The sequence below is a fragment of the Chiloscyllium plagiosum genome, chromosome 23 (assembly GCF_004010195.1).
Source record: "Chiloscyllium plagiosum isolate BGI_BamShark_2017 chromosome 23, ASM401019v2, whole genome shotgun sequence".
Taxonomy (NCBI): domain Eukaryota; kingdom Metazoa; phylum Chordata; class Chondrichthyes; order Orectolobiformes; family Hemiscylliidae; genus Chiloscyllium; species Chiloscyllium plagiosum.
This window is the reverse complement of record NC_057732.1, coordinates 55,014,542-55,024,649: the sequence shown is the minus strand read 5'-3', so window position 1 is coordinate 55,024,649 and position 10,108 is coordinate 55,014,542. Positions and strand designations below refer to the sequence as shown.

At 39.8% G+C, this 10,108-nt stretch overlaps 1 protein-coding gene across 7 annotated transcripts in view; it reads right to left on the bottom strand.

Moving 5' to 3' along the window:
* The window catches only part of sema3d (sema domain, immunoglobulin domain (Ig), short basic domain, secreted, (semaphorin) 3D), a 354,002-nt gene that overhangs the window by 163,756 nt on the left and 180,138 nt on the right, over nucleotides 1-10,108 (bottom strand). For all 7 annotated transcript variants that reach the window (XM_043714212.1, XM_043714213.1, XM_043714209.1 and 4 more), the window contains one exon: nucleotides 1,683-1,745. In XM_043714212.1, coding sequence (XP_043570147.1) covers nucleotides 1,683-1,745 — 63 coding nt within the window. The remainder of the gene's footprint in view (nucleotides 1-1,682; nucleotides 1,746-10,108) is intronic.

Genomic DNA, 10,108 nt, shown 5'->3' with positions numbered 1-10,108 from the left:
CTGAGCTACAAATCTTATCAAAACCCATTAGGGCCTAAGGGCTCCAGTGACCTACTTCCATTACTATTTCTTATGGTGTTATGGTCTAACCTTTTCACAATCCTTGATTCTCTTTGCATATCACTGCTCCTGGATTTTCACCAGTTAAGAAATACTAAGATTTATCTTTTTATGCACTTATGAATAATCACAATTTACCTGCATTGAAATCCATTTGTTACAGTTCTACCCATTCACTCAATCTAATACTCTCCCTTTCTAATGTTGTGCACACAATATTTATCACCAATCTTTGTGACACTAGCAAACTGGAATGTAAGGCTGCCTCCTTGTGTTCACCAAGTCAGTCATATACTGAATTGTTGAGACTCTAGTACTAATGGCCATGGGACATCATCTGCCACCTCCTCTCAGTTTGACTACATATGTACAATTCATACTTGCAGTCTGCTACCACAAAGGTGATCTCCTCCCCAGTGCAACAACTACCTTAAACTAAATGAGCTTTAATAATAAACAAAGTTTCTAATGTTGGCTATCTTCAGGATATCCATATAAACTGTATCCATTGATATTCCCCATTCCACTACTTTAGTTTGGGGGTCAGTTGGTTGGATGGCTGGTTTGCAATGAAGAGTAATGTCAATAGTGTGGGTGTAATTCCAAAACCGGCTAAGGTTACTTTGAAGGACTTCCCTCCACAACCTTTCTCCTCACCTGGAGGTGTGCTGACCTTCAGCTTAAACCACCCCCCCGTTGTCTTTCTCCAATGGGAAAACAGGACTATAGTGATTTGCCTTTCATTACTTCCTCAAAAATCAGTTGGGTTTGTTACCCTTTTCACATTCACATTGAGTGTCTCTCAGCTCAAATTCATCTATGTGTTTAGTCATGCTGTCCTGATATTCCAATAACATTTCACAAGGATATTTCACTGGTATGACTGAATGCAAGAGGGATTTAGCATGGAACTCACAAAGAGAGAAGGTTGGCAGTGCTGGAGTTGAGACAGTCTATATTGACTATGAACATTGAAATGGTTTATGTGAATCAAATCCATGTTCACTAGTATTCCAAAAATTGCACGACTGCAGAACAAATATTTTGAACAGACACACTTGCACAAGTCAATCTCAATCTACTCATGTGTTCTGCTCTGAAATGCAACATCACAATTGAAGTATGTCTTCCATCAGGGAGATGTTAGTGAAAAGCTAAACAACAGTTTCTTTTACGAGGTTGAAAGACCTTTTGTCTAATCTGTCATTTTATCTTGCTTTTCTTTCAGATTTCCAAAGTTCACCATGTTTCCTTTTGCTTCACAAATGTCTTTATTCAGACTCAGCAGCATTTAGCCAACTTGCTTGACTGACAGAATTATACATGGTTTCAGTCATGATTGACACACCCTGTGATCCACATCACCATGATCCAGGCCCCTGGGAATCTACACATGTTGGATCCATACACTGCAAGAGATCAGTGATCTGAAACTGTAAGACACTGAGCACTCACATCGTCATTCTGGAATATCTGATTGAGAAGCTGTACCTTATTATTTTGTCTGATACTTAAGGGTCAATTGCTCAATCAAAACAAAGTTATAACATAATGCAGATATAATGTAGAATGCATAATGAGAAGTTTAATGAATGAAATGGCTACATAACAGTGATACTCACCAAAGGATGCTTCCCAGTCAATTTGCACATTTCAACTCTTTCTTTGGTTCCAGGCCAGTGAATCTGTAAAAGAAAATGATCGTTAAGCTTTCAACATTACACCATGTGATTATGTTGCTGTTTTGCTTCAAGAATTAAAGATATGTACAATCCTGAAGTATACAGCTGAATTTCCCATTTCCCTTTCTGAGTCCATTGATAGTAAAATATGGGGTGGAGCCAGGCAACACAGGTTTGATCTTCAATTAATTCATCTGAACTAAACTTACAGGAAGGGCATTATGATTTAAACCAACATCACCCAACTTTACTCATACCAGTCAGGACTAATAAATGATCAACCAGAATTAACTGTTTGATTGCCATCCTGTAATGTTAGGACTGCCATAAGAAGAGAGACTACATCAGTTAGGGTTACTTTCACTGGAGCTTAGAAGAATGAGTGGGGATCTCGTAAAAACCAATAATATTCTAACTGGACCAGACACAGTAAAAGCAGGAAGGATGTTCCTGTTGACCTGGGAGTCCAGAACCAAGTGACACAGTTTAAGGATTTGAGGTAGGTTATTTAGGACTGAGATGAGGAGAAATTTCTTCGCTCATAGAGTGGGGAGTCTGTAGAATTCTCTTTCATAGAAGCAATTGAAGCCAAAACATTGAACAAGAAGGAGTTGGATATAGCTCTTAAGGCTAAAGGGATCAAGTGATATGGGAACGGAGTACTAAGTTGGATGAAAACAGAAATTGCTGAAGAAACTCAGCAGATCTGGCAGCATCCGTGCAGGGAAAGCAGAATTAATGTTTCGGCTCCAGTGACTTTCCTTGGAATTGAAAAGGCATCAAGTCCTAAGATTGTTGAGCTCGATATTGAGTCCGGATGTCTGCAGGGTCCTCAAATGGAAAATGAGGTGCTGTTCTTCCAGCTTACACTGAGCTTCACTGGAGCACTGCAGCAAACCTCAGACAGAGATGTTGGCCATGAAACAGGGTAGTCTGGCAAAGTGGCAGGGAGCTGGAAGCTCAGGATCTTTTTCTTTTTAACAGGCAGAACGTCGGCATTCTGCAAAACAATCAGCCAGCCAGAATATCATCTCCCACAATGTCAAGTGGAGTTGTGGTATATTAAGATTCTTGAAAATCATGATGATGTAAATGATCGTGAGTCTTACATCCTAAGAGTGAAGACATCAGTCTAGAACAAGCATATGCAAAGGGAGGTCTTCAACACTGCAATAGAGAGCTGTCTCTGATAACCTTCTGTGTACAGATTTAAATGCTGTTCATTCATCAACCAGAGTTGTGGTGGAGCAGATGATAGGTCACCTGGAGATAAGGTTCTGATGCTTGGGTCAGTCTGGGAAGTCCTCACAGTAAATTCCGAGCAGACTGTGCTACACAATCCCAGCTGGGAAAACAGGAATAGTTTTGTGAAGATCGAGCCGGTGTTGGAATAATTAAAAATTGTGAATGCTCAAGATTCCAGATTTGAGGAAGTGTGGAGATCTCAAAGGGTTGGTAGGCTGGTAGGGACAGTAGGCAGGGATGAAAGTGGAGTAAAAACCACATCCAGATCTTATTGAATGGCAGAGCAGTTTGGAGAGGTTGAACAACATCTAATGGTCAAAGATTTGGAGGAGTAAAACCATGGAAGGAACAATAAACAAGGATTAGAATGTTCCGCAGAATTTTGTTTGGTTCTGTGCAGACCTCAAGGTCCATGCGTGGCAGGAACACTGCAATTTCCCAGCAGGGTGAGGGGTGACGCGTGAGGGGTGAGGGGGTTTTGGTGCAGATCAGGCCCCAATGTTTTGGATGTGCTCAAGGACAAGTATCCTGAACAAACAAAATCCTTAAAACAAATTCAACACTTCAAACCGCCTCAAACACATCACATGTAAGCCATGACATCTTGCACATAATTTATTTAAATGTTGGCATTCAATATATATCCAACTCCAAAATAATCCAGAAAAGCCTAAAATTAACTTGCTGTATTGGTATGCAATTTTCCATAATATGACAGAGCACTCTTTAAACAGCATCAGAAAGATTATCATATCTCTGGTCATACAGTGTTTCTCTGTGAAATGTTTTCCTGTTGGCAGACTGTTTTCATTAGAACATGCAGCATTTGAGCCAAAAGAGAAGTAATTTGGGACACTGAATCTTACAGGCTTTCCGTGTATTCAACATTCTTTCCATTTTAAGAGTTCTTCCTCCAATACATTTTGTGGTTTCTCATTTTTATAATTTCCTGGTGTAAGTGTTAAGGACAAAGAAATACTGTGCTATTGGATGCTGAAGATTGCCTTTGGCACATAGGAGCAGACATCTTGTTGCAAGTTCAATGTAGCTCGCAGGAATATCAAAGATTTTATTCTGATAGTGGAGCCATAAGAGGTCACCTTTTGTCAAGTAACAGCATTGATCATTTAATAGTAACATGGTAATTTATTCCACCTTCCACGAATGTTTCTGTTGTACTTTTTTTGTTAAGATCAAGTTTGTTTTTTGTGGTGAAGGTTACACGGAGTTTCTTTCGAACCATTTAAAAAATCAATAACTTGCAGAATTGTTTCTGAGCATATATTCCAAAGTTAATCTTCAAATTTGTCCTGTCTAATTTCCAGTAAGTGAAGTCATTACCGAAAAATGCATTTTTAAATTATCAATGAATCTATATGTGAACTTTAAATCGGAATTCCATGAGATGTTTTACAAATTGGATTTCATGGTGAAGACAGAGAAATCAAATAAAAGATTGGAAATCAATGTCAGGGAGAAAGCAGCATCAAACTGAACACAATTCTTTACAACGAATAATACAAAAATAATATCTAAGAATCTGGATTCACATTAGCCTAAGTTACCTCATAAAATATTGCTGAAAACTGGAAAATTTCACATTTTACAATTCCCAAAAATACAATACTATAAATACCTAGGTTAGTACACCAAAGGAAGCAAGTGAACTGGAAGCAAAATATCAGCAATAGAATTACGGTATCATTATAGTTGATTCCAATCTTGTTTCAGTTGTATCGGCATCACAAATGAATATCCATATTCCATCAAGTTTCTTATTATGAATGTGGTTACCAATGTGGGGAATGAGTTTTTTTTCATGACATTGATTGAAGAATAAATATTGGCCAGTATGTTGGGGAGAAATCTCCTACTCTTCTTTGAAATTATGCATGGTGATGTTTTACAACCATCTGAACAGGTTTTGATTTAGCATTACATTGAAAAATGGCATCTCAAACAGTGCAATATTCCATCAGTATTACACAAGACTGTCAGCACTGGCTCTTACACATTCAAGCTCTGGGCTGGAACTTGAAGCCGAGACCCTGTGGCTTTAAACAAGAGTACTGTCATGTGGTGATGTGATGTACTAATGGTCTGCTATCATCATGTTCTAATACCTATGTTCACTCCTGTAACATAAGAATGAAACATGGGTCACGCAGTGCTCAAGAATACAATGAATTTTCTTTCCGCTCCTGAGGTTTATAGATTACATACTTTATCTCTACATTATGTATATTATCGTGTACATTAGGTACATTACAATCACACATACTGTGATCAAGCTAAGCAATTCAGATGTACTGCAGAACCTTTCCCTCAGCACGGCATGCTTCAAGTGAACAAGCTCAGTAAGATGGAGGGCTTATGCTCGAAATGTCGATACTCCTGCTCCTCGGATGTTGCCTGATTGGCTGTGCTTTTCCAGTACCACACTCTCGACTCTGATCTCCAGTATCTGCAGTCCTCACTTTCTACTCCTCAATAAGATAGACACTCTTGTTTAAAGCCACAGGGTCTCGGCTTCAAGTTCCAGCCCAGAGCTTGAATGTGTAAGAGCCAGTGCTGACAGTCTTGTGTAATACTGATGGAATATTGCACTGTTTGAGATGCCATTTTTCAATGTAATGCTAAATCAAAACCTGTTCAGATGGTTGTAAAACATCACCATGCATAATTTCAAAGAAGAGTAGGAGATTTCTCCCCAACATACTGGCCAATATTTATTCTTCAATCAATGTCATGAAAAAAAGTTTCAGCTGTCCGCTGTAGTGGCCGGTATATTGGGTCCAGGTCGATGTGTTTGTTGATGGAGTTTGTGGATGAATGCCATGCTTCTAGGAATTCCCTGGCTGTTCTTTGTTTGGCTTGCCCTATGATAGTAGTGTTGTCCCAGTCGAATTCATGTTGCTTGTCGTCTACTTGCATGGCTACTAAGGATAGCTGGTCATGGCGTTACTAGCCACGAAACGCCACAACCAGCTATCCTTAGTAGCCACGCACACAGACGACAAGCAACATGAATTCGACTGGGACAACACTACTATCATAGGGCAAGCCAAACAAAGAACAGCCAGGGAATTCCTAGAAGCATGGCACTCATCCACAAACTCCATCAACAAACACATAGACCTGGACCCAATATACCGGCCACTACAGCGGACAGCTGAAACTGACAACCGGAAGCGGCAGGGACAGGCCACTATAAATGCCGGAGGAAACACCACAGAAGCGCTTCACAGGAGGCTCCCAAGCACTGAGGATGTCACCTAGACAGGGGACGAAACGTTTGCAACAAAAATTTCCAGCTCGGCGAACAGAACCACAACAAGTAAGGAAGCAAGTCACCGCAGAGACATGCAAAATAGCAGCAGACCCTTTCAGTGTGCAGTACCATCCAACACAATCATGGCTAATCTGTTTATGTTCCAAATTCCACATTCCCTTTCCTAATCATTTTTCTTTCTCCTGCCTGATAAGAATTGATCCACTTCTTTTTCAAACATGTTCAGTGACTCTGCAACCACCGCAGTTCTTTAGTTGTTTGCAGCTTGGTCAGATCCTATCAGGAATGTTGTGTTCACTTCTGGCAACTGAATGTCAGCAAACATACACTAGCCTGACCTTGAACAGGATACATGGACATTCACCAGGCCTTAAAGAGTTAAACAACAAAGCCAAATTGCACAAATGTGACTCACTTTTTATTTCCATTGTAACTGCTGTCAGAGACAGAGGTACAGGTATACTCATCCTGGGGGTGGCCAGAACACATGCAAGTATTCCTGATTCCTCTGAAGTCAGCAAATGGAACATCAGTGAAGTTTTCAAGCCTTGTTTTACATCGCTCACAATGCAGAGCAGGAGATCAAATCCATGCTCAAGTCAGAAGAAAAAATGTCAATGAGACGGTAATGGTAGTGGCAGCTACATTTCATCATGGAACACATATATCTGCCAAAGTGCCTGAATTGCATTGTTAAATACTTTGCTCAGAACAACAGAAAGTAGAAGTTTGAAAAGCTTCAGACAGAGTTGTAAAGCTGTCACCCAAGTTGGGAGAGAGTTTGCAGAGCAAGCAAACTCCTGTACACAACAGTGAGCTCACTTGGACAGCTCACAGGACTCACAGAATCATGAACCTGAGGGTCCCAATCAGCAACAATTTTTGTTAATTTAGCATGTTATTTAAGGTAATAAATTATACTAAATTAATTGAGCAAGGAACTTTTATAATAAGGTAGCTTGGGCACAGTTCTTTCGCAGACGAAACTTGTTCCATTATAAAACGTTACAACTGACACTTTCATTGGAAGGCATTTCAATTTGGCATCCAGGGAAGAAATTATTGCTGGCAATGTCGTGACTTTCCCAATGGCATTTACCCCTCTTGCTGTGTCATGGCTTTGTTATCCTGAACTTCATTTTAAGTCATTCACTCAGTTCTCATTTCAAGTTGGCTCACTTAACATTATTTTGCTTTACTGATGTGAATAAAATAGTCACCATATATTTGCTGACATTGAGAGTTTCAGTTTCCTATTGGCTGCCAGGCTTCCTATTCTGTAATCTGATTAAGCCAGGTCAATTAAAACTTCATCAGATGAGCCTCATGGTGGCCCAGTGGTTAGCACTGCTGCCTCACAGCACCAGGGACCGGGATTTGATTCCAACCTCAGATGACTGTCTGTGCGGTGTTTGCACATTTTCCCCGTGTCTACGTAGGTTTCCTCCCACAGTTCAAAAAGGTGCAGGTTAGGGTGGATTGACCATGTTAAATTACCCATAGTGCCCAGGGATGTGCAGATCTCATTCCACACTGTAGGGATAATATGAGTATTGTACTAATGTGTACTCTATCAACTTATGCTTCTTGTAATTCTTCTATCATTTAATTTATTTTGGTTTTAAGATTATTTCATTAAAAATGTAGGCATTTCGGAATCATAGAATTCCCACAGTGTAGAATCAGGACATTCAGTCCATCAAGTCCACAGCGACTCTTAGAAGAGCTTCCCATCTATACACACCCCCAGACCTTATTCCTGTAACCCTGCATTTCCCCATGGCTAACCCACCTAGCCTGCACATCCCTCGACACTATGGGCAATTTCCCATGACCAATCCAACTAACCTGCACATCTTTGGACTGTGGGAGGAAACCCACACAGATACTGGGAGGATGTACGAACTCTGCACAGATATCTGTCCCAGGGTAGAATCAAATCCTGCTCCCGGGAGTTGGGAAGCAGCAGTGCAACCATTGATCCACCATATATTACTTCAACTTGGTAAAGTTTTTAAATTGCTTACTGCTTAGAAAAGTCCTGAAATCAACAACTATACAGTGTTTCTTTTACATTTAGTAATTCATATTCTTTTGCAAGAGTTTTTCAGCTAGAAATACCTACATATGGCATAATGTTTCAACCTATGCATTGCTTTTTCTGACCATAAATTATCACATGAACCTAACTCTGGCTTTACTATTGATTCCAATAGGAAACCATGCTTCACTTAAAGTTCTGGTTGCATCCAGAAAATGATGACATTATGAGAAGCCACTTGTTTTTATTTTCTGCTGCAACATCACAGAGAGGATTTCCTGCACATGCTTGGATACACTTACTACATGCACTATATTAAAAATAAAGGTAGCCCTCACTGAAAGATGTTTCACTTAAAGTCTTGACTAACAAAAAAAATTATTGTAACCACTCAAAGGGGAGTTTAAAAGAACAAAGCCAATCCCTCCTTAACTGGTTGCAATTCAAGCAATTTGTTTCTATTTTTCACTGAATTAATTTACTAACCTAATAAAAATACTGAATAAAATCTAACAAAACAGCCAAGAATTTGAGAGTTTCATTGGAAATCAGCACGCTCAATTAGTACAACTGAGTTATTGTGAATGTAGAGTCTGTTGTTACTTGTGTGGCCAAATCAAGTGCACTTTAACTGGGCATTAATTCAGGAGTCAATCTTCTCATCTAAACTCTAAACTTGTATCAGAGTAGCAAAGGAAATGGGTAGACGGGCCAGATCTGCTCAGATGCAACATTTGCCTGATAACCAGAAGAAAATAATTCTGATTCATTAATTTTGGAAGCCAAAGATCTCAATCTATCTTTTCTGACATATCAACAGGGAAAAAAAAAATCTAGGCTCTTCAGTCTGTCCCATACAATTACAATACATTGTATATCACAACACGCAAACTATTCCCATACTCAGCCTAAACTATGATCTTCTGGGAGAAGTTAAAGAATACAAAATTCCTATTGCCAATTTGGAGAGATATTCTAGGGAATTCCTTTTAGAATATCATAGTCAAACAAAATTAATCCAGGGATCACTCCAGTCTGATAATTCCTTGCCATTCTTAATGCTCTTCTGTATGAGTGTAATAAAATGGTGCCTGGTAACCAGGGTCATTATTACTGGTGACAGAATGCTCTGCATTCCAATGCTTTTCAGTGACATATTACAAATTTATTCATTGTCAATCAGATTAACCAGTTCATGTTAAAGAAATTAAAGTTTGTTTTGATTACATGACATGTTCCAGGGTTCTCAGCAGTTGTTCTGAAATTATATCCTGCCATTGCCTCTATTTGGATTACAGATGGATTAAACCCCAGAGCTCTAAGGGAGAAAGCTGAAGAGATAGTGTTGGCATTAGTGGTGATCTTTCAGGAATTGCTAGAGGGACCCAGAGGATTGGAAAATCGCTAACGTGACACCCCAGTTTAAAAAGGGAGTAATGCAAAAGACGGAAAATTACAGACCAATTAGCCTGACCTCAGTCATGGGTAAGATCCTGGAATCCATTGTGAAGGATGCGATTTCTGAAACTTGGAGGTGTATGGTAAAATAGGGCAAAGTCAGCATAGTTTCACCAGGGGGAGGACATGCCTGACAAATCTACTGGAATTGTTTGAGGAAGTCACAAGCATGTTAGACCAAGACCAAGGAGAACCAATGGATATTATCTACCTGGACTTCAAGACGCCTTTGACAAGGTGCCACACAGGAGGCTACTGAGTAAGATAAGGACACGTGGTGTGAGAGGCAAGGTGCTAGCACGGATAGAAGCTTGGCTGTCTGGCAGAAAG